Source organism: Esox lucius, chromosome 23 (genome assembly GCF_011004845.1).
Source record: "Esox lucius isolate fEsoLuc1 chromosome 23, fEsoLuc1.pri, whole genome shotgun sequence".
NCBI lineage: Eukaryota > Metazoa > Chordata > Actinopteri > Esociformes > Esocidae > Esox > Esox lucius.
In genome coordinates, this window is record NC_047591.1 from 23,632,194 (window position 1) to 23,657,190 (window position 24,997).

At 44.3% G+C, this 24,997-nt stretch overlaps 1 protein-coding gene across 1 annotated transcript in view; it reads left to right on the top strand.

Annotated features, from left to right (window-relative positions):
- Positions 1-24,997, top strand: part of trabd2a (TraB domain containing 2A) — a 59,004-nt gene that overhangs the window by 9,555 nt on the left and 24,452 nt on the right. The window contains exons 3-4 of the mRNA XM_010887627.4: positions 17,221-17,367; positions 18,156-18,330. Of these exons, the coding sequence (XP_010885929.1) occupies positions 17,221-17,367; positions 18,156-18,330 (322 nt within the window). The remainder of the gene's footprint in view (positions 1-17,220; positions 17,368-18,155; positions 18,331-24,997) is intronic.

Sequence of the window (24,997 nt, forward strand, 5' to 3'; positions counted from 1 at the left end):
ACCAACACCCAGCACCCTCGGTCTCATCCTGATTGCAATATTCCACCCATTTCTCCTTACAACTGTAGATCCTCTCTTTGTTTTTTTTTACTTTCACCGTGTTTTTAAATCAGTAGTATTTCCAGATAAATAAAACCATTAGAAGTCCACGTAATGTTGACAGCATGTATTTAGCACTCAGTTTTGCCCAGAGAACCGGAAAACGCCTAATGACATCCTGTAGGTTTAATAACCAGTATGTGACTGGAAATACATTTGAACATAGAATAGTACTGCACTGCACCCTATTTTCCGTTTCGTGCTCTGCCGCTACGTCTTAGTGAATCTGATGAGCTATTCCCTCCTTAATTTACCTGGGGGTTTCATAGTTGTACCCTACAGGTAGCAGTGCTATTGACAGGGGGAACGTACAATTCCCAAATGACAGTCCCATCTGCGGTATCACCATCACATTCTACATTGAAGAGGATGTCTGTGTTCCAAATGTCACCCAGTTCCCTATTTAGTGCACTAGATTTGGTCAGGCTCTGGTTTAATGCAGTGCATTTGGTATGGAATAGGATGCCCTTTGGAACACAGTTGGTGTTATGTCTTCATGTCTTCACAGCTCCCCCTCAGAATAGGTTACATTTCACAGTGTGGTGCCTGGTTTCTTCTGTCTTGTTGACCAAACACACACATATGAGATTCCTGTGAATTCCTCTGGTCTCATTGGTCTTTGGGGATGTCTGTCTGTCTGTGGGGATGTCTGTCTGCTTCTGGGGATGTCTGTCTGCCTCTGGGGATGGCTGTCTGTCTGTTGGGAGGTCTGTCTGTCTGTGGGGATGTCTGTCTGCCTCTGGGGATGGCTGTCTGTCTGTTGGGAGGTCTGTCTGTCTGTGGGGATGTCTGTCTGTGGGGAGGTCTGTCTGTCTGTGGGGATGTCTGTGCTGGTGATTTTTATCTGGGATTCACTAAGACAGTTTTTTTCAGTTCTAATTTCACAAATTTATGGTGACATTGTCATACTGTCAGAAGAGGCATGACGTTTGATCTCCTGATCTCATTTGAACAGGTACCCAACCGAAAGCATCTGTTGTCAGGGAAATCTTGCAATAGAGTTGTGTCCTAAATTCAAATTCCTTGAATATATAACAGTTGTAGCCATAGCTTGGTCATTTAAGCAGCTACAAAACAGAAAGCCTCCAGCGTTTTATGTGATGGATGTCAGATATTGGACATTCACAGTTCCTTATCCTCCAATTGACTCTGTTATTGTGCTGTTGTCAGAGTTTTTTTTTTGTCTCTTGGTGTCATTTGAACTGGTATGCAACAGAGAAGTAGGTAATACTTTTTCAAGCTAGAAGGGCCCAGAGGGCAGGAAGTTCAGTATCTTGTGCTTGTGTGGTATGAGGCATCTTAATGTAGAAGTAAATCCCCTGGACAGGATGCACACATGAAAGAAAGGTGATCAGATGTTATCACCTTTTGAAAACAAGAACCTTTTTCCCCACAATCCTCAGTAGATAGTTAAAGCTCAGCTGAAGCTTGAATACGTCCACAATAACCAGTCTCCTCTTACCCAGAATGCCTCGGGCATTTTTGGGTGCTGTGGATGTCGGTGTTCGTGAGAACAGGCTGATGGATAGTTTTCACTGTTCCATTTATTATAATTTATGCTATTGTCAGAAAATACATAAATAAAATTCAAACACGCAGCTCAAAGGTGATAAGCTATGCTTGCATATGGGATTCCAGGTCCTATTTTCTGGGTTTGAAAAGGTGTCCCTGCTCCTGTTCCTTATGCAGCCGAGGGCCTTTCCGGGTAGCGCAACTCAATGCTTGTTGAGCTCAGATCTGGACATAATAACTTTTTTTGGCACCGGCTCCTGAAGAGTCTCACGGCCTAGGCCTACGGTACCACCGAGACGCGGGGAGTAAGCGGTTATCAGCGCGGTTCACATCAGATGGTGGGAAAACAGATACAGGGAGGGAAAAAGACAGATTGTGGGTGGAAGGGGGGTAGGGTGTCCGGGAGAGCGAAAGGAGGAAATGAACATGTGAAAATGTAAATACCTGCCATACACGGAGACATAATGGACTTACAATGCATGCTGACGCACTTAGTCCTGGCCAAGCCAAATGCCGTGAAGTCGGGTTTTGTTGCTTAGCAGAGTGTGAGAATGGATCCATGGGGGAACAGCCTGTGTTCTATGGGCCTCTCACTTCGGATTCTGCAAAACAACAGTCCTCTAACATATTATGTGTAGTGGGTCTAACTATAGCACCTGGATCCCAGAATCTGATTATTTTCTAGATTAAAATACAGAGCATGTGTCCGCAGCTACGCACACTTTCCACTATATATTGCATTACTTTTGGCAAGAACCCTCTGGCGGCTGGGAGAATGGGTGCACCCAAAAGTGCACAGGGTGTCATTGCTGACGCAGACTGTGATTTTAATGAAGCGGAGCACCATTATGCATGAGCAGATTCTATTCTAGATATATCGCTGGCTTGATTCCTTTCTACTGTAATTAACATTAGAAAATATGTTAAAAGCCTTCAGTAGTTCTGTGTTAAAATGTGTAATGTATAATCATGACATCTTACTTGGTGTTTTAAGTATTCTAATTTAACTGTGGTATTGCTTAGTCAATATTTATTAAAGATGTGCAGGGCTTGGATACAGTGGTTTGGCTTCCCGACAGAGACCAATGTTCAATACCCGTCTCTCCTGTGTGTCTCGACTTGCTACCAATAACAGCCTTGACCTAAAAAATTTAGTCAGGAGAATGTTTGACAAGCTTGACAACGTTTTAATTTGCATCCGTGTGTCATCTAAAAAAGACAAAAGTCTTAATGATGTAATTTCCTGGTAGTACCTGTGGTGAACTTCGTGCAGATTCCATGGGTACCGAGATGTCACTCAGGTTCCATCAGTACCCAGATGACACTCAGGTTCCCGGGTACCCAGATGACACTCAGGTTCCACGGGTACCCAGATGACATTCAGGTTCCATCGGTACCCAGAAACTAAGGTGCCCAGGCTTGACACAGCATGTGCTTCATCAATCTTGTCCACATGTTCAGATGGAGGTAAAATCTTGGATGCAGAACAACTTCCTCCAACTTGATATGCCTCTAAACACAATTAATAAATTAGAGCACATTCACAACATTTCAGTCCTGATCGTGACACATTGGGTCTGCCCATATCACCCACTTCCTTGCCGACCCGGCATGGATTCCCTTCTGAATGATGTCAGAGCTGCCTACCAGTCTGGTCTACTGTACTGGCTTCCCTTCTGAATGGTGTCAGAGCTGCCTACCAGTCTGGTCTACTGTACTGGCTTCCCTTCTGAATGGTGTCAGAGCTGCCTACCAGTCTGGTCTACTGTACTGGCTTCCCTTCTGAATGGTGTCAGAGCTGCCTAAAAGTCTGGTCTACTGTACTGGCTTCCCTTCTGAATGGTGTCAGAGCTGCCTACCAGTCTGGTCTACTGTACTGGCTTCCCTTCTGAATGGTGTCAGAGCTGCCTACCAGTCTGGTCTACTGTACTGGCTTCCCTTCTGAATGGTGTCAGAGCTGCCTACCAGTCTGGTCTACTGTACTGTCTTTTCTGTGAAATTCCATGCACTGGTCAAGCCACAGCAAACAGCTCTCATGCATCTGTGACTGGGCTATGACTGTCTCCAGGCTATTCAATCTGTTTGGGCTTTTAAAAGATGACGCTGAATGATATGATTATATATGTTCTGCTTTATTTCTTTTCGACTATTCTACTATTTCATACTTTCAGATTATCTTTGCACAATGAAATACACTTTACCAGTGTAATACATTTTCTATTATTATAGTGGTAAAGTTACCACTTAATTGTAATGTCTTTATAGCTATATTGTTCTACCGTGGAGCTGTTGGTTAATCCCTTAAAGGGAGTTATTCGTACTCATCTGAAGCCTTATGGCCCTATATTAGCATGTGTATGTAATAGTCCTCAGCCGTTACTTAGTCAAATTGTATCCTAAATAGCACCCTGTTCTAGATTTAGAGTGCATCACTTTCCACAGGACCTATTTGGGCCCAAGTGCACAGGGATTAGTGTATAATTTGGGAGGCGGACTTGTTTAAATTACACATATGAATTGTTAACGTGCTTCACATCATCAACAAGGGCTTGTTAAACAAATTAGATTGAATGTTTAGCATAATGACCCGAGAAGTTAACCAACCACAGTGTTATGTGTTTAATTTAATAACGTTTGAAACGCAGTTTTGTCAACAAAATTATTTCAGTTATGTTTTCTTTCAAATGGAACTTCACTAAATTACTGAAATGCAGCATAAAAACGCTATTTCATGTGCAGATTTTAAAATGCAGTTGTAAAATGTTTTTTTTGATGTCTCCTGATACAAAATTCTGCACAGTTACACACAATTGAAAAGATGAATACGAATTCATTTAAAACCTACCGTAAATGTAGGTAGTTCCTTTCCTCTCCCTCCTGTCAACATCAGGCTTTTCAGCGATGGTTGAAACCTTTCTTGTTCCACATCGTTTTACCAGACGTGTCTTTCACCACACCTGTAGGAGAATATATACAGTGGAGAGAACAAGTATTTGATACACTGCCGATTTTGCAGGTTTTCCCATTTACAAAGCATGTAGAAGTCGGTAATTTTTATCATAGGTACTCAACTTCAACTGTGAGTGACGGAATCTAAAACAAAAATCCAGAAAATCACATTGTATGATTTTTAAGTAATTAATTTGCATTTTATTGCATGACATAAGTATTTGATTCATCAGAAAAGCAGAACTTAATATTTGGTACAGAAACCTTTGTTTGCAATTACAGAGATCATACGTTTCCTGTAGTTCTTGACCAGGTTTGCACACACTGAAACAGGGATTTTGGCCCACTCCTCCATACAGACCTTCTCCAGATCCTTCAGGTTTAGGGGCTTTCGCTGGGCAATATGGACTTTCAGCTCCCTTCAAACATTTTCTATTGGGTTCAGGTCTGGAGACTGGCTAGGCCACTCCAGGATCTTGAGATGCTTCTTACGGAGCCACTCCTTAGTAGCCCTGGCTGTGTGTTTCGGGTCGTTGTAGTGCTGGAAGACCCAGCCACGACAACATCTTCAATGCTCTTACTGAGGGAAGGAGGTTGTTGGCTAAGATCTCGCGATACATGGCGCCATCCATCCTCCCCTCAACACGGTGCAGTCGCCCTTTGTAGAAAAGCATCCCCAAAGAATGATGTTTCCACCTCCATGCTTCACGGTTGGGATAGTGTTCTTGGGGTTGTATTCATCCTTCTTCTTCCTCCAAACACAGCAAATGGAGTTTAGACCAGAAAGCTCTATTTTTGACTCATCAGACCACATGACCAACTCCCATTCCTCCTCTGGATCATCCAGATGGTCATTGGCAAACTTCAGACGGGCCGGGACATGCGCTGGCTTGAGCAGGGGGACCTTGCGTGCACTGCAGGATTTTAATCCATGACGGCATAGTGTGTTACTAATGGTTTTCTTTGAGACTGAGGTCCCAGCTCTCTTCAGATCATTGACCAGGTCCTGCCGTGCAGTTCTGGGCTGATCCCTCACCTTCCTCATGATCATTGATGCCCCACGAGGTGAGATCTTGCATGGAGCCCCAGACCGAGGGAGATTGACCGTCAACTTGAACTTCTTCCATTTTCTAATAATTGCGCCAACAGTTGTTGCCTTCTCACCAAGCTGCTTGCCTATTGTCCTGTAGCCCATCCCAGCCTTGTGCAGGTCTACAATTTTATCTCTGATGTCCTTACACAGCTGTCGTCTTGGCCATTGTGGAGAGGTTGGAGTCTGTTTGATTGAGTGTGTGGACAGGTGTCTTTTATACAGGTAACAAGTTCAAACAGGTACAGTTAATACAGGTAATGATTGGAGAACAGGAGGGCTTCTTAAAGAAAAACTAACAGGTCTGTGAGGGACTGAATTCTTACTGGTTGGTAGGTGATCAAATACTTATGTCATGCAATAAAATGCTAATAAATTATTTTAAATGTATTTTTAAATACTGTATGTGTAATATATATGTGTAATGGAATATATATGTGTATATGTATGAATATTTTCACCTACAGTTAGCCATAGCAATATGTTACAAAGACCAGCAACCATAGTAACTGGGGTGAATTATGTTACATACCAGTCACCCTGGTGATAGTAAGACCAGTTGTTTTAAACACACGAGGAACTCAAGCGTTTCTTCCTCCCTTCCAGGTGAAATTTGTAAGCACCCCAGTGGATTTGTCATGTGACGTTCAGCCTGCCTGGAACCCCCACAGAGTGTGTGTGTGCGTGTGCCTGCGTCTTTGATTGTGTGCGCCCCCATAGCAAATACAGCCACAACATGTCACACTTCACGTACTGCCAAGCTGTTATTCCAGGGTGGGAGCTACGGCGGAACACCCTTCTGACAAATCACCAAGCGGCCCCCCCATCGTGTCTGACTGACTGATGTGTCTCAGGACAACAGGCTATGTGATGGTCCGGTGCTTAGCGTGGATGGGAGCGGGGAGTTATGGTTAGGCACGCAGATTTCGGATGAGTGTTTGTATGCCAGCCAAGTGTACATCGGTCAATATTGTGTGTGTGTGTGTGTGTGTTGTACAGTACTTATAGCACCAGAAGTCACAACGATAGTAAACCATACTATCGTAAACACAGAAGGTTATTAAAGGGTTTGGGGTTCAGTCGTTTACGTCCAACCCCACTATTAGGGTTTGAGATATAGTTTTAATCCCCAATGGCAACCTATTCCTTGTGGTCCCTGGTCAAAAGTAGGGCATTCTGTAGGAAATAGAATGCCATTTGGGAAACAGGAGCAGTGCTTGGTGTAAATCTGATCCATGCGAAAACATTTTTGTTTGTATGAGTTGGCAGACCCTGGCTACCTCAAACATATTTACAGGAGTCACTCTGCTATTTCCATAGAAGGACAATCATAAGTCGTATAATTTGTACAAATGCACCATTTGTTGACATTAGTATGAGACGGCAGAGCCTGGCTGTGGGCTAGCCTGACTATGGGCTAGCTGTGCTATGGGCTAGCCTGGATATGGGCTAGCCTGGATATGGGCTAGCCTGACTATGGGCTAGCTGTGATATGGGCTAGCCTGGATATGGGCTAGCATGGCTATGTGCTAGCTGTGCTAGGGGCTAGCCTGGCTATGTGCTTGTTGTGCTATGGGCTAGCTGTGCTAGGGGCTACCTCAGCCTTTTAGATTGCAGTGTCCTGAAATCTGTGGATGCAGACGAACGCCCAGAGACAGAGAAAAAACACTGCTTTCTAAGATTCAGTATCTTCGAGGCCATGAGCTATGTCACTGGTTCCCGACCAGGGTTACTAGATCCATGGGTGTATGTGACCAATCTAAAGGGGTTTACTGAGGCGAATCATGACACAGTTGACGGTTTCAGGCATATATGGAACCATGGGTGGAACTTTCACTAAAGACATGGGGTCATGACCCTTTCTGAAATCGAATTCATATATATTCACCACAAATCCGCGTAATGATTATAGATGCCTAAAACTAGGACTTATATAACGCATCTAAGATAGACTGTGGCGTCCATAAATGGAGGCTGGGCAGTGTGGTAGCATTTGCTGCTGGCTGAGTTTGCAGACGTCCACAAGCGTAAAACACTTCAACGTGTCCCCAAAAATGATCTCCTTGCCCTTTCAAATTATTTCAGCCGCTGAAGAGCGGGTCAATGTGTTGCGCTCACACACACACACACACACACACAGCATGAGAGAGACCATTCGAGGTATAGACAACCAGACCAGGGAGAGACCAGTAGAGATATAGTGGAATGGTGAGGGCTCCTCATGCTCTAACTCCAGCAGGTTCTGTAGAATACTGTAGGACACATTTTCTCCCTGTTGACTAGGCAACAGCCCCTCCCACTCAGATGTAATGACAGACCGTGTTTTCATTTGCAGCCAACGACTGTCTGTCAAAGGAGCGGAGCTTTCTTCGTCTCACTTTGGTAACTGACATCATAAAAGATGAGGAGAGCTGAGGAAAAGAGCGGTGTTCCTCTCCGTCCTGAGTAACCATGTCCATCTCTTTCTAGCAGTTGCTCGTTCTCTCTCTCTTTCTCACTCCTTTATACTCTCCTCTCTCTTTATATTTCTCTCTCTCTTTGTGATTCCTTTATACTCTTCTCTTTATATTTCTCTCTCATTCTTATTCTCTCTCAACATCTTCTATTCTCAATAAAAGCCTTGATCTACTTTTAACATTTGTACGTACAGCCTCTCCATAAACTGTAAACATATGAAGTTGATTTCTGTGTCAGATAACATTGATACAGATTGGATGTAATTTCTCATCGTTTAATCTTAATCAGGCAATTAAGGCAACATCAAAAACAATTAACTGAAGATACTCATCAGAGGAAACAAAAGTTTTTTTTTTTATTATAATTTTTTCCCATTTGGTTCACCTGTTAATCTTAAATCATTAAAAGTTAAAAGTAACGATTTGTCCGGTAAGTGCCAGATTCTTGAAATCAAAACGCAGAGGGACAGAACTTTGAGCCTTAAAGTCTTGGAGGAATGTTCTGTTAGTGATTTGCATAATGTTCCGGTCTGTGGTGTGGTGGTTGTGGTTTCAACTGAGCTACACCACGACAACGTCTCTGGCTGACTAACCTCTGCTCTCACCGCAGCGCAACCAGAATGCATTTCTCTCTCTGAGGTTTGGAATGGTTCTATCTGCTGCTATTTTCCACTAGATGGACACATTTTTTAGCTTTTCCATTCCTAGTTTTGCACAGTCATACTTTAGATTGAGTCGAACCCTACGGTCAAGGTTTAGGCTTGCCGGGATGTTTGGGTTCAGACCAGGTCTTTGTAGGACTGCTAGAATGGGTTGGTCTATGATTGTGCGTCTCACAGCTAGACATCTCCATGCCAAACCTGTTGTCACTGTTAATGGGTCAAATCTGGCTCCTGTTACTGTGAAGATGGTATGATTTAGACCACCACAGAGAGTTTAGACCATCACGGAGGTTTTAGACCATCACAGAGGGTTTAGACACTTTGAATGTATGAGGTTGTATATGAATGTATAAGTGAGGTTAGATTTGAATGTATTAGTGAAGTTAGATGTGAATATTTCAGTGAGGTTAGATGTGAATGTATCAGTGAGGTTAGATGTGAATGTATCAGTGAGGTTAGATGTGAATGTATCAGTGAGGTTAGATGTGAATATTTCAGTGAGGTTAGATGTGAATGTATCAGTGAGGTTAGATGTGAATGTATCAGTGAGGTTAGATGTGAATGTATCAGTGAGGTTAGATGTGAATGTATCAGTGAGGTTAGATGTGAATGTATGAGGTAAGATTTGAATGTATCAGTGAGGTTAGGGTTAGATATGAAAGTATGAGTTTAGATATGAAGGTATGAGTTTAGATATGACTGTTTAAGGTTAGATTTCAATGTTTGGGGTAGATATGAATGTATGGGTTAGATATGAATGTATGAGGTTAGATATGAATGTATGAGATTAGATATTAATGTATGAGGTTAGTTAGGAAGGTATGAGGTTAGATATGAATGTATGAGGTTAGTTATGAATGTATGAGGTTAGATATCAATGTATGAGGTTAGATATGAAGGTATGAGGTTAGATATGAAGGTATGAGTGAGGTTAAGGTTCTGTCTGAATTCCAGGGAATTGTCTACAGCCCAGAAACACATTGGGTCATGGACTCATTATGGTGTTATACAAACCTTCATTTGTGTGTTGTTCCATTAGTTAAACAAGGTTCCTCCACGATTTGTGACTGTGTTCATTAGAACGCTTTAAGTCAGAAAATGTTTCTGTGACCTCTGATCATGTGTGGTTAAAACAGGAAGTGCATTAGTGACCTTACGGCAGAGCAGATGTAGCCGCTGTTCTTTTGTAGCCTGGTTAGCTAAACATTTGCATCCCAAAAGACAACTTATTCCTTCCATTACCGTGCTCTCTACATCTGACTAGATGGGCTATGATAGGCTCTGGGCAAATGTAGGGCACTATTATATGGAGGGTGCCATTTCCGATTAAGACACCGTCAACTCAATATATAAATAGGCTATATAAGGCAGGACAGGAAGTGGACCTTTAAAGATTATGAGCGTTCAAAAAGTATACCTCAGAGATTCTCAGCGAGGTCGGGAAGTGGACATCAGAGGTTCTGAGCATTACAAAAGAGGTCAGGGAAGTGGACATCAGAGGTTCTGAGCATTACAAAAGAGGTCAGGGAAGTGGACATCAGAGGTTCTGAGCATTACAAAAGAGGTCAGGGAAGTGGACCGGCCACAGTGATTCATTGACAAGGACATACAAAGCAACTCACACTAAGTTGCTGCTATTAAACTGTGTGTGTGTGTGTGCATGTGATTTGCGTTCAAAAAGTGTGTGTGTGTGTTTTCTAGTATTGGGTTTTCACCGGGAAGCAACTAAAGAGCCTCAGAGGCAGTAAAATAACTGGCAACAGCAGACAGTATTAAGACTTACAACATGTCTTGATGGCCCCTTCATAACGATTCTTTGCACAGAGATCAGTGACTAGTATCAGTAGATAAGCTGAAAGCCACGGCTCCCATGTTGTGTTTAACACATGCTGTCCTCGAGATTAACATTATTTCCCAGAGTCAACAGCCAGCCCCAAGATTGATGTGTGTTTTGGTTCTGCTTGTATTTTTTACCCCCACGCTCATGTTTTCTCAATGGACGTCTGAATTGAGTGGCTCCATTATTTTCTTTCTGTTATGAATGGCCTGTGAAGGAGCCCTGTGTCCGCACGCCGACCCAAATGGCATCCTGTTCACTATAAAGTGCACTACCCTGGACCCGTGCCCACAGGGAATCCCACAGGGCTCTGGTGAAAAGTAGTACACCGTGAACAGGGAATAGGGCGCCATTTGGGACGTCCTCTTTTGGACACTGGAGCTCTGTGGAGCCGACACCTATCTGGCCGTCCCGCTGCCCTCCCTCCCCAGCAGGGGCTGTGTTGATGGGCCTCTCTACCAGGGGCCGTGGTGGGCCCGGGAGGGGGCTTGGGGCCCCAGCGCTGCACATGTGATCGGAGACTCACCCGGTCCATTGGCCTCCACCGTCCTCCGGGGCCCTGGGGCTTGAGGCTGATTCTCCCTGACAGGCTAAATATTTGACTGTGGCCACGCACCAAGGTAAACTGGCTCCCACAAGAATGTTATTGCAAAGTGAAGTGAACACACAGGGAGGGGTAGCGGGACCCGCGGGGCAAACGGCACCCTGCACCCTGCATTGGTGACTAGGCTGTTAAGAGCCCTGTGGGGGACAGGGGGCCATTGGGGGCGCAGGCCAGCCCGGGGCAGCACAGGGAGCTGACAGCGAAAAACACGGTTGAGGTTTCTCTGGTTAAGTGGCTGGTGTGATATCAGAAAGGAGATACAAGGATTACACACTGACCTGGATTGGCACCTTTACTGCCCTGGGCTAGGCTGGCCTGGAATGGCCGCCCTGAAGACCCAGGGCTAGGCTGGCCTGGAATGGCCGCCCTGAAGACCCAGGGCTAGGCTGGCCTGGATTGGCCCCCTTCAAGACCCAGGGCTAGGCTGGCCTGGAATGGCCCCCTTCAAGACCCAGGGCTAGGCTGGCCTGGAATGGCCGCCCTGAAGACCCAGGGCTAGGCTGGCCTGGATTGGCCCCCTTCAAGACCCAGGGCTAGGCTGGCCTGGAATGGCCCCCTTCAAGACCCAGGGCTAGGCTGGCCTGGAATGGCCACCCTGAAGACCCAGGGCTAGGCTGGCCTGGATTTGCCCCCTTCAAGACCCTGGTCTCAATCAATATCTTAAGGACACACACACTCACACACACTTACTGACAGACAGGCGTACATTCAGCATGAATGGCTAAAAACCAGGACATCCCTGGACACTGAATCTCTTTATTCTTCTCGTGGTTTACCATGACAGAATACCATCCTCTTATTACTATACATACAAACAACTGTCTCCCATTCCTTTACATACACACAGGCCACCCTCCCATCCCAAGACCTATTGACCTTCTGTCTTCTACATTCTGTTTATTTGTGTGTGGATCACGGACCTCAAGGATTCATTGAACAGGCTGGTAATACAGCTGAATTGACAGGAGATTCTTATAGAACATTCTACAGCACCAGTTGCTGTACAAACCTCCGTTACCTTGTATATTGCAGTTAAACTGTCTACTGTCTTTCTTGTTTTATTTCTCGCATTATAACAAGGCAAATCTGCCATATCACCCCAATATGTTAGCAAGTTGTCAAGTAGGAAATCTGCTATCGTACCCCTGTAATTTCCTAAGTTGTCATATAGGAAACGTGGTCAAGCACCTCTATGTTATTTTGCCCCTTATCCAGGTCTGGATTGGAAAATTAATACAGGACCTTCAAAGGCATGCTTGAGTCAGGCTTGGGTAATCTGTAATGACGAGTTAGGCCCTGCGAGTTGCTGCTCTGTCTACTCATTAGCCCCTGGAGGAATGTGGAGGTCAAATCTCTAGACCTGGATTGCTGTTGGCGTCTCTGCTGGAGCCTGTGAAGGGATCAAAGGGGTAGATGCAGAGTAGCTAGAAGACACTGCAGAGATAACAGGCTTTATTACACAACTTTAAACAGTGTTAGTACATCAACCTAGACTGTCCAGAGTCATTGTCTGGTCAAGACCTGTGCTCCGATAGTAGGCTGTTTTAAATAATTTCAAGTACTTTAACTGTGCTTGAATCAGTTTGCTTGTCTGAACGCTCATAGGAACAGTCCCAGATCGGCAAACACGTGGCCATCAGCCAAGCATGACAGAATAAGCACTAGTTCTGACCACACCTGCTTTACACTCTCCACTCTGGAGCGGACCCAATAATACTGAGGATTTTCGGACTTGCCTGACCACTCAATAAGGGTAGTTATGCTGCTCCGTTCAGTGAATCCTTCAGTCAGAGACAGTCATCGCTGTGGTAATGTGAAAATAAGAGGCACAAAACAGAAAGTAGTCGGCCAATGGATCAACACTAATCACCAATCAGCATATTAAAGACACTTACATGTTTTCAAAACAACATTTTGCTCACATGTTTCCGGGATCATCTGAAAAATGTTGGGAGGGAGTCAGAACCAGACTAATTGCAGATGAGAAACGTTTGTGGGTGCAGCGTTTGGACAGAGAAATGTGGTTGGGTAGTCAGGCAAGAACTAAGTGTTGACAGGCAGTGTTGTTCAAGGCAAAAGGGAAAGCAGAGAACACTCATGCTCTGGTGAAGGATTTATTTGGGGGAGTTGTGGTGAGCGAGTGGGGGCACAGTGCTGAGCAACCTTGTTCCATCTTACTGGTTGACAATGGGATGTGGGGGGATTCTAGGTTTGTCAATAATTCATAGAGATGTAGCAACAGTGTCTGAATAACATTTTGCAATAGTGCTCAATACTAGCTGAAGGGACATTGTCCTGGATCATGTTTTAAGTGTTAGGATTGGTTGACATTAAAGCCTCTACCTTGGTCTGCCAACGAGGTCAAACTGTTCAAACCTTGGTAGTCCCCTCCTTGGTCCACCTCCTCGAACGAACCCTTCCCTGTGGGAGTGAGTGGGCCCACTCCCTCAGGGGACCTCAGTGGGAACATCCTAAAGCCAGGCCAGTCTAAATCCGTCTCTTAAATCCATTCATTTTAATTTACCAACAAAAATACCACAGTCATTTTTCTAGCATTATGATTTAAGTAATTATGGTTCTCTGTACAACACGCTAACATGCACATCAGAGAGAACCCCTTGAGGAACCCCAGTCTATATGGACCAAAGTTAATCCTGTTATGACCATAGACCATTGACAAACTTGCACAGCTTGTCATAGGGAAGGTCCTGTTGTGGGAATGTCCAGAGATCCAGTTTAGTAGCACACAATCATTTTAACGAGTGGACGAGTGGATTTAAATCAACATGCAATAACCTCCCAGACCCATCTGCTTTAATCTTGTCTCCGAGGTCATCCCAAAAGGCACCCAGTTTTGCATACAGTACACTAGCTTTGACCAGGGCCTTGTGCACTACATGGAAAGCGGGCGGAAAGATAGGATGCAGTTTGTGTCTTCACCTCACAGTTCAGTCTGTTTTAAATTATTCTCATGTTTCCTCTGCTGGCATCTTACCGTCCTTTAAACAGAGTTTAACACTCCGCCGTTAAACAGCAGTCCGAGGCCCTCCACACGGTCTTGTTAGATCACGTCCTTTAGATACATGTCTCCACAAAGTACCTCAGCTGTCACTGAATATGTCGGCTACCGTGAACACGGTTTTCTGAGAGATTCCCGTCTGCATTTCCTGTCAAGCTACTGTGCGTTCCAATGGCGATGAAGTCGGAAGGACACATTTGTCATGAGGCCAGAGACCATTCAGCTGGACCGCCCGGCTGGTTGCTGGACTTGTTGTCAACAGCCCAAATGGTACCCCATCCCCACATAGTCCACTACTTTTAACAATAGACTTTGCCTAAAAAGAGTGCACACTGTCTGGAAAAAGGGTCCATTTGAGACACTGCCGTAGTGTGAGGAGGCAAACGGGAGTGTCCCAAAAACGCCGGACAGATGGAGGAGTGACTAAGGGGTTATATACATCACTACTTATTTTGAGTCGTATCGAAGAAGAATCGAGACGCTAGATTATGTTACTATGTTAACTTGCAGATATCGATAGCCGCCTCAGGAGGTAACGTGTTTCTTCTGAGGTAATAAAGTTTCTGTGCAATGCGCATGCATATCGCTCGACTGTTTTTCCACAGTCCTGCCTGGTATGTCTCAAACATGCCAGTGTAAATTCAAAACTAGCATTTTATTCTCTCACAGTATGAACAAACCCTAACTGATGTAGGGATTGCTGAGTTATAAAACCCCTATACGATTATTTAGTGAAAATGAATGGCTTCCATTGATAAGCCATGTCGCTCACTTGCTTGGGCTTTGGCTGTGCAACGCTGCTCATCAGAACCTGAGATCTTAGAACCTTTTGATTGTCCCCGACCGGTTCCGTGTCGTGTTGGGCTCTGGCCCGGCCAGGGCAAGTGTCATCTTGGTTCTGTGTTTCCCCAGTGGCTCGGCCCGATGGCCCAGAGACACTCCCCACAGCTCTGCATCAACTCGCCATTCATCTCAGCACAATGCCCCCCGCCCCCCTGCCCCCCGCGCGCACAGAACAACGCGTTTATTTGTTTCTCAACAGGGAAAGTCAATCAAACGTCCCGGCACGGCGCCCTGTGAACCTGCCGCCATCGCTATGTGATGCACGGATTCGCGCGGTGACGAGGGGGCACATGAATAGATATTTATAGGCACGCCCGCCCGCCACAAACCCCTCTGTTAATGTGCCTACAGTACTCTGATGACACTTCTTCCCTCCGGCGGTCAGCGTATGGGAGAAGAGGGCTCAGCAGATGCCTTCTTGTCTGGTACAAAGGCCCCCCCCCACGTCGGCCTCTCAAGTCCCTGCACTTTCATCAGCCCTTGATCAAAGCAGCACTCTGCATATGAAAAGGGTCCGGCTTTATGCTGCTCAAATTAGCCTATCGCCACCCTGCCAGCCTCCCAGCCCCTCAACAAAACCCTTCACATCTGTTCTGTCCAGGCTTCATCTTCAGGGGCTTTTCTCAGCCTTCGCCTCACAGCCCCTTTAGACCATTACATTATGAGTGTGTGTGTGTGTGTGTGGGGTGTGTGTGGGGAGGGGGGTCTCCCATAAAGAAATAAAAGAGGATAGAGAGGAGGGAGGGAGGGACTGAGAGAGTGGAGAAAGAGAGAGAGAAGGAGAGCTGAACGAATTACATTTCTTCCTGTGATCCCTTCTTTGTAGTGGTCATGCTGTGGGTCAGTGGCGCATTTTCCCCTCACCCTCTCTCCTTTCTTTCTCTCCCTCCCTCTTTCTCTCCTCTCTTTCCCTCCCTCTTTCTCCCTCCCTCTTTTTCTCTCTCCCCCTCCATCCTCCCTACCGTGTCTTTCCTCCCTCTTCTCACTTTGTCGTCTTTCTGTCAATCCTTTCAGTATCACTCGTTAAACTTTTTCTGCACTTTTTAAAATGTGATTGTAGCGTTCTTTGGTGAAATCGACAGCAGAATATGTTTATTAGTTGTAAATAGTAAAGTACAGATCCCATCACAGTTTTTGGGACAGTAAGATTTGAAATCAACTTTGAAGTATAGATTCTCATCTTTCAATTGAAGGCATTTCTGCATATATTGGTTTTACCATTTAAAGGCATTTTAAGACAACTCTTTTTATACATATGTTGACTGACATTAATAGGGGCACTAAGAATTAATGAGGGGTCAATGAAAATTAATGAGGGGTCAATGAGAATTAATGAGGGGACAATGAGAATTAATGAGGGGACAATGAGAATTAATCAGGGGACAATGAGAATTAATCAGGGGACAATGAGAATGAATGAGGGGACAATGAGAATGAATGAGGGGACAATGAAAATTAATCAGGGGACAATGAGAATTAATCAGGGGACAATGAGAATTAATGAGGGGACAATGAGAATTAATCAGGGGACAATGAGAATTAATGAGGGGACAATGAAAGTAAAAAAAAGCTTTACTGACTGAAAAATCTTAAACATGGGCAAAAACAACTTACTACCCCCCCCCCCCCCAAAGGTTTGGAGCCTAATTAAAAAGAAGAAAAGCATGGGTGAGCTCTGCAATTGCAAACAGCATGTTTGGCCCAGAAAGACTTGATGAACCAAGAATTTAACCTTAGGAAAGACAATATAAATCTGACAGGAACAAGGCATGAATGTCAGCCACTACACTGCAAGGTGAAAACCACTAGTTAGCCTCAAAGCACAATGGCCAGGCTACGGTTGGCTGAAAATAATAAAACATAGCCTGCAGTTTTAGGGAAATGCCAAGTAAACAGAAGAGACAAAGATTAATATGTACCAGAGTGATGGAAAGAGGAATGTGTGAAGAAAAAAAGGCAATTTTGTCCAAGAGGGAGACATTTGTTGTTTTAGATATATATCACATTTCTGTGCAAACGCATGTACTGATATACCGTATGCATAAGACAGATACTACACAAAATATATATTATTCTCTTCTGTTGTTCCATGAATTGGATATTTAGTAAATGTATCATATATTTGTGGATGTCTGGTCCCCATCCTCAGGTGGTCTTTGCCCTGAACCAGACTCTTCTACAACAGGAGAGTCTAAGAGCCGGGAGTCTCCAGGTCCCCTATACGACTGAGGATCTCATCAAGCACTACAACTGTGGAGACCTGAACTCCATCATCTTCAACCACGACACCTCACAGGTCAGTTACAATCGCCACAAACTGTCCACTAAACCCAAACAGCTGAACGGTTGAGATAAACCTCAACTCTGTGATCTTCAACCATGTTACCTCATTGGTCTGTCGTGACCTTACCCTGAACCCTTGTGCTGAACCAGTATGTGGGTGTGAGAAAACACTCCTCTCTGACAAGAATGGAGCCAATGGCTTTCCATTAGCCAGCTCTCCATGCTTTATAACGTCAAAATACTTTGAAGGAGGGAACTCTGACCTTCTCCAATTGGTTTTGAAAAAAGATGAGGGGAGTTTAGATGCGAGGAGTGGTAAACTGAGAAGCTTTTCTGAGAACTTTTTTAAAAATCTCTTAGACCTTTTTCTGGAAGTACACACAGGTCTCCTTGCAGTTGTAAATAAAGATAGGTACTCAACCAAACTCATATTTGGTTAGTGACGTATTTTCACATTCTATGGCTTGAAGAGCAGTCTAATGGAGGAGCTGAAGGTACCTGGAGAGTCTCTGCCCACATACTGGTTCACCCCAGTCCTCCTTACTTCATCCTAATCAGTCTTTATCAACCATAACTCCTTCTCCTAACCTCTAACCCCCTAACCATAAAGTCTGTACTCTAAAATCTATATTATAAACATATCCTTACATTTACTAACACTAACTTAAAAGACTCTGCCAAAGCAAGAATGCAAGAATGTTATTGTTCCACGTAATCGTATTACACCAATTTAGACAGTTTATCGCAAGGAGGATTTTTTCCATGTTGTCCAGCTTTATAATCTGTTGCACATCTCTCAAGGTCCCCAACTTCAACAACGTGACGCTGCCCCCCAGCGAGCAGGTTACGGCCCAGGAGATAGACAGCTACTTCAGACAGGAGCTCATCTACAAGAGGAACGAAAGGATGGGAAAAAGAGTCAAAGCTCTGATGGAGGAACACCCAGACAAGAGCTTCTTCTTCGCCTTTGGAGCAGGTCAGTGACGAAGACCAAGCGGTGGCGGAGAGGGATGATTGACGGTTGACCCTGGTGGTGTTTGTGTGAGGGAAAGCAATCCTGGGTCATCTAAGTTCATTGTTTCTGGTTTGTAGGCTCACAATGACATTGTGGTTTGCATGGTTTTATGATTTAGCCACACCCTTTCATTCGTTGTGGAAAGTGAATCATCTCCTCGGTTCTAAACTCACTCTGCAGTGTCTCATCACTCGCTTGGTGGTTGCATTTCTCCAATATGAAATGGGACCCTATTCTTTACTTACTTCAGTTAGAATACTGTATAGTGTCATTTAGAGCCCAGTGTTTGTCTTGGTACATTCGGAAGTACCCTCTAGATCGTGGGTAGAGTCCTGGACAGGTCAGGCATTAAATTAAATGAGTTGAAAATGTAATTTGATTAAATCCACTTCAGTGCAAACATTTTAAATTCTTCTCTTTGTGAGCGTGTCACTCATGCCGAATAGAGAGGGCTCTGCTGGGCTGAAGGGGGTAAAGTTGAAACCCTCCAGAACTGAGAGAGTGTGGCTAATATGTAGCTCTGTAGTCCTCTGTTACTTGGTCTCTACTGGGATCCACACCGCTCTCACATTCAGGAATCCACTTGTTGTCACATTGTCCGCTTGATTTATCAGTGGGACCTGTGAACTGTGGAGAGTTCATTCGGACTGAGCTCTGTTATGGACCAAGTGGCTGAGTGTGGAGCCCTCATCTGCTCCTGCCAAGTCTTATTCATTCAGGAGAGTTAGTGCTCTCACCCCCCCAAGCACACACCCGATTTTAACACACACACATCCCCTCCACCACTACACCACCTCTCCATCACTAACACACCCCCACCCCCACCCCCCCTCCTTTACACCCCTCCCCTTCACCACAACCTCAGCCCATGTTGTATCTCTAACCATGTCTGTTGCAGCTGCATATAAAACACTGTTCTGCTTTAAAACCAGGTGTGACTGCTCAGGGCTTACATCACCGTTATTAATGATGACCTGCACCAGTGTGTCTCTGCGGGTGTGTGTTGGTCTAACCACAGCGCTGTAGCCCTGTGTTCTGTCCTGCCATGGAACAAGTCAGGCTTGGCTGGGGAACAGGCTCAGAGCAAGTCAGGCTTGGCTGGGGAACAGGCTCAGAGCAAGTCAGGCTTGGCTGGGGAACAGGCTCAGACCAAGGAAGTTAAGCTTGATTTAACTGTAGGAGTAAAACATTCATCCTTGGTTTTCCATTGAGATTATACTGTGGCTAACAGCTCCACTGTGAAGGTGGTTCCACCTAATGTGATAGTCTTAGTGTGTGGAATATGATAAGTAATTGTTTAAATCAGCCCGGCTTGGTGAATTTCAAGCAATTCAAATACTGTATGTCTTGATGAAATTATCTAAACAGAAGGACAGTCAGAAGGGAAGGGGTGTATGTTCTGTTAGATGTAGTGGGTGTATGTTCTGTTAGAAGTAGGGGGTGTATGTTCTGTTAGAAGTAGGGGTGTATGTTCTGTTAGAAGTAGGGGTGTATGTTCTGTTAGAAGTAGGGGGTGAAAGTTCTGTTAGAAGTAGTGGATGTATGTTCTGTTAGAAGTAGGGGGTATATGTTCTGTTAGAAGTAGGGGTGTATGTTCTGTTAGAAGTAGGGGGTGTATGTTCTGTTAGAAGTAGGGGTATATGTTCTGTTAGAAGTAGGGGGTGAAAGTTCTGTTAGAAGTAGTGGATGTATGTTCTGTTAGAAGTAGGGGGTATATGTTCTGTTAGAAGTAGGGGTGTATGTTCTGTTAGAAGTAGGGGGTGTATGTTCTGTTAGAAGTAGGGGTATATGTTCTGTTAGAAGTAGGGGGTATATGTTCTGTTAGAAGTAGGGGTGTATGTTCTGTTAGAAGTAGGGGGTGTATGTTCTGTTAGAAGTAGGTGTGAAGTAGGGGTGGATGATTTGTGTGGACTGATTAGAATTATTGGTCGCTAAGCACCACTTCATTAGCTAGACAGAGCTGATGAGGAATTTAAAGGTGAGCAAAGGGATTCATTCAGATAAATGTTATGGGTCTTAATGGTGTTCCTATGCGTCCTGATGGATGTGTGTGGGTGCGTGTGCGTGCGCGTGCGTGTGTGAGGCTACTTCAAGTCACCCAGACTGTCAACACCTGAGATTTAATTAATGGCTGAAGTATTAGCTCTAATTTGATTACCGCTAGCGTTGAATTTGCTCAACCTTGACATTTAAATTGCTATTGTTTTAAGGGGAACTTCAGTTCCAGGCTGAAAGGCTTCTTGTTTCAGTACAATTTAGTTTCATGCTTTGTTACATGATTTATCTTGGTGCTGTTTGTTAACATTTACACACCGCAATGAATTCTCTCTTAAGTAGTGACAAGTTCAAAGATATATTCTGTTTCTGTGTAGCTTTTCATGGAAAGAGTGGGCAGCCTCAGCTAGATGCAGCAAAAAGTTTAGCCTTCACAGTCTGATGATCATGAAGCTCTACAGGAAGTCTGGAAGTGAAAGCAGACGGACTAATAGGTCTGCCTGTCTAAAAAGGACTACATTTCATTACACCCCCCATCCCAGAGGGTTCTTTACAAGGGCCTTGTCCACTACACCAGTGAAACTGATCTGCCTGTTCTGCCCAGGCCATGAGGTGCCGTCCTTAACACTGACAGGGCCGGAATACCGTAATCACTAGCCATCGCCATGACAATCAGTCTGACCGTTGATATCTCACAGGTGTAAATTTACACCCCATAATAACTGAATAAATGTATTATGTTGAAGGGAAACAACGGCAAATATCAAGCTTATACATTTCCTGAAGTAATTGTTGGACATGCAGCTAGCGATTTATGAACCTGGACACACGTTGAGATTTGCAGTTCCCGTTCTAAATTCACCATACGAAAACTCATGATACCAAATGTATTAATATGAACTTAGAATGAACGAGCCCCCTGGTGAACTCTAATAACGGTCTGTGGTGTGGCGACCCAGAGGTGGAACTCCGTAAAGGACCTAGTATTATGGGCACAAAGTTCTAAAGGACAAAGAAAAGCTGGATCTAAAGCCACAGTCATAGTAACACATGGAGTTTGTAGACTAAAAACCAGATGGAATTACCTGATGGGTCATACTGTCACGTCAAACGGAGACTGGAGAGTGATTTCCATTGCAGCGTTTATTGACAAAAAAGGTAAAGGAACTTAAACGGTCCCTCCTACAGAGGTGTGTGCTGGCAATACATTTTGATGGCCCTATCGAGGAAATCTTTATAATGAAACTATTCCTGCCTAATAACTGTCAACATTTGCCAAATAAAACGTTTTTCTTAGAATAATCAGTGCTCAACATGTCCCTCTGGTAATCAACAGGTGGCCACAGAGACATTTGAAAAAAATTGGAATTTTTCTTTTGCTGTTTTCTTTTATTCGCACTGTAAAATATGCCTGTTGACCATAGAGCAGGGGAATACAGGTTTTGAATTTTATGATATTCATCTAAACGTCTGCTAGACTATAAAAAACACATATATTTAGGAGGAGATCCAGTGAGTTTGTAGTTTTATTGAAATTAAATAATTGAAATGACTAACATTGAAAACATTTAGATTGTGAACTACCAACTGACACTCACATCCACTGACACTCACACTCACTGACACTCACACTCACTGACACTCACACCCACTGACACTCACTGACACTCACACCCACTGACACTCACACCCACTGACACTCACTGACACTCACACCCACTGACACTCACACCCACTGACACTCACACCCACTGACACCCACTGACACTCACACCCACTGACACTCACACCCACTGACATTCACACCCACTGACATTCACACCCACTGACATTCACATCCACTGACATTCACATCCACTGACACTCACACTCACTGACACTCACACCCACTGACATTCACATCCACTGACACTCACACTCACTGACACTCACACTCACTGACACTCACACTCACTGACACTCACTGACACTGACACATCCACTGCTCCTTGAACTAGTGACTGCATACATTTACATACTTTTTCTTACTGGTCCCATATTGGAATTGTTCTTACAACCATGAGTCTTACCTATTCAGCTTTAAAACAACCTCTTGTTTTGAAGTGGATTAGACACCTGTCCCTGACTACTCCGGCTCACCTGTTTCAGTTGATGTGTACCTAGTGTTTGTTTCACAACCTGTTTGATATTTAATGGTTCGCTAGGGGCACCCCACCTCTGCAAAAACACACATTCTGGTAATGCTTTTACCGCAATGGCTTAAACCACCTGGTTCGCCTGATTCTGCTGAACACAGGCAAATAAAAAGGGGTGTGGCTTCAACAAACATAACGGAATGAAGCGACACATAATGTCATGACCAAATTCAGTCGCGCCCACGTGATGACAGACTGGTATGGGTTTTAACATAGTGTGTTCACATGAACACCTCACCCAATCATCTCTCATCTTCCCCGTCGTGTTCCATGCAGGAGTCAGGAGGAGCCTCACCGTGCCACATCAGAACCGTTGCTCTTCCGGAGCGGGTCTGTTAACTAATTTTTAATATTAGTCTCTGTCTAGAGTTGCTATGTTGTCAACGGTGCCTTTTCATGTATATCTGGAAAGAGCATTGGTTGTAGCTCAGTTAATTTAACAAGTACATTTCCACAAGAATTTGGTGGATTGGTTTTGGGACGTTTGGAAAATAACACAGAGCCTCACCTATTATGTTTATTTTTAGGATCCTTCTAGAAAATGACACCTTCAGAGATATCCAGCCAGACAGGCCTGGTTCCAAATGACACCCTAACTTTTATGTGGTGTACTGCTTTTGATCATAACCTAGAGACGAGAAAAGGGAGTGCACAATGTGGGGTCTACAGATCCCTTTGGGAGTCTGACAAAGTGCTTTGCTGCAGCCAAAGGGAATAATGAGGAAACTGGCATGTGTTTATCTCTCTCAGTCGTGTGAGAAATATGCCCTAATGTTGTTTGGGTTTCACCGCTTTGCATCTTGGAGCCCGTTTAGTAAAGTCTGCAGGACGACACAGTAAAGCCCAAACTATCACTTGGCCAACCCGCTGTTTATTTATCTTATCAGCCTGTCGGAGACACAAACATGCTGTACATGAGAATGCACACACACCCTTAACCACACAAACTCACACACACAAACACACGCAGTCAATTATACTCCACCCCAGCATGATAAGCCCAAGTAGTGGCAGACGGACCAACAATGGGCCAGAACCGGTCCCAGCGGTGACACAGTGCTATTGGGTTGAGGCCTTTCACGGGCCCCCTGGCCCAGGTTCACCCGGGTGTCAACGCCTGGCGGTGTCATGACTGCTGAGGGGCTGGCAGGTGGAAAGGTAATAAAGTTGAAAGATTTGTGACTGACCACGTTTCCATTCACGGATTCCATGCGAGTAAAGTCATGTCCTAACAGGTTTATAAATAAAAATAAAATACTGACCGAATGATCATTGCGTCGATTGTAATCTTATTATGTTGTCTATGGCGCAGATGCTAAGGTTAGACTGCAAGCTCAGATTTGACACATCTGCCGTTTAATCCGACAGATTTGTTCAGAAACCTGTCAAGAGTTGAAAATAAATGTCTATTCCGTACGTGAAAATGTATGCGAAAGATTACCCAACAACAACACATTATTATCCACAGTTATTTTAGCTGGAAACACACTCTTGGTAGCTTACTTTCACAAAGCAGATTTTGGAATATTTCAATTTGAAAAATCTGTAGCTAATTGGATGGAAACCTGCCTACTTTAACAAACCTGCATTGAATCAAAGAGGATATCTGCTTAGGATCTAATGCTGTTGTCAGAGCGGGAGACACAGAGAGTGCAGTCTGGACTAGCACTGGTATTCATAAAGCGTCTTGAGGAAGGAATGCTGTTTTTTTGTATGTATATGTGGATGTCTCTGTGAGTGAGTGACTGAGTAAGTACATGTGTGTTAAGTTGCAGTGGTCAGAGAGGTTCAGGCGTTGAGCAGTCTGATTGGTTGTAAATACAAACTTAGTCTCTTGGTTTGTTGGTGTCAGACTTTGTGACAAATCCTTTGTTTCGCTGAAGTCGAGGTAAAAGGTTCTGGTACCACAGAACAACAACTTTGCTAAACACTTCCCTGTAGGCTGACCTATTGTTGATTATCATCTGAGGGCTGACTGGAACACCTCTGGGGACCCCCAATGTTGAGAGTCATTGTGGAGGAGGTTTTGTAGCCAGTGCTCACTGCCTGTGGTCGGCCGCCAGGAAGTCCAGGATCCAGTTGCAGAGGGTTTCCAGACCCAATACTTTGAGCTTGCTGATGAGTTTGAAGGAAATTGATGATCTGTGCCCAGTAAATCACATTGTCACATAATGGTGGCGTTCCGCTTGTAATGCTGGTGTTCCTCACATAATGGTGTGGTTCAGCTTGTGATGCTGGTGTTCCTCACATAATGGTGTGGTTCCCCAGCTGTGTTCCACTTATGTGGGTGAAGTTGGAGATGGCATTTACATGGATCTGTTGCAAGTGTTTAATTAGATACAAATTCAGTGCAGTAGCATTTAAATGAACTGTCAACCCTTCTGGAACAAATTAGAGCTTCTCTTAATTGCTGAATATCATATATAATTTACATCCTA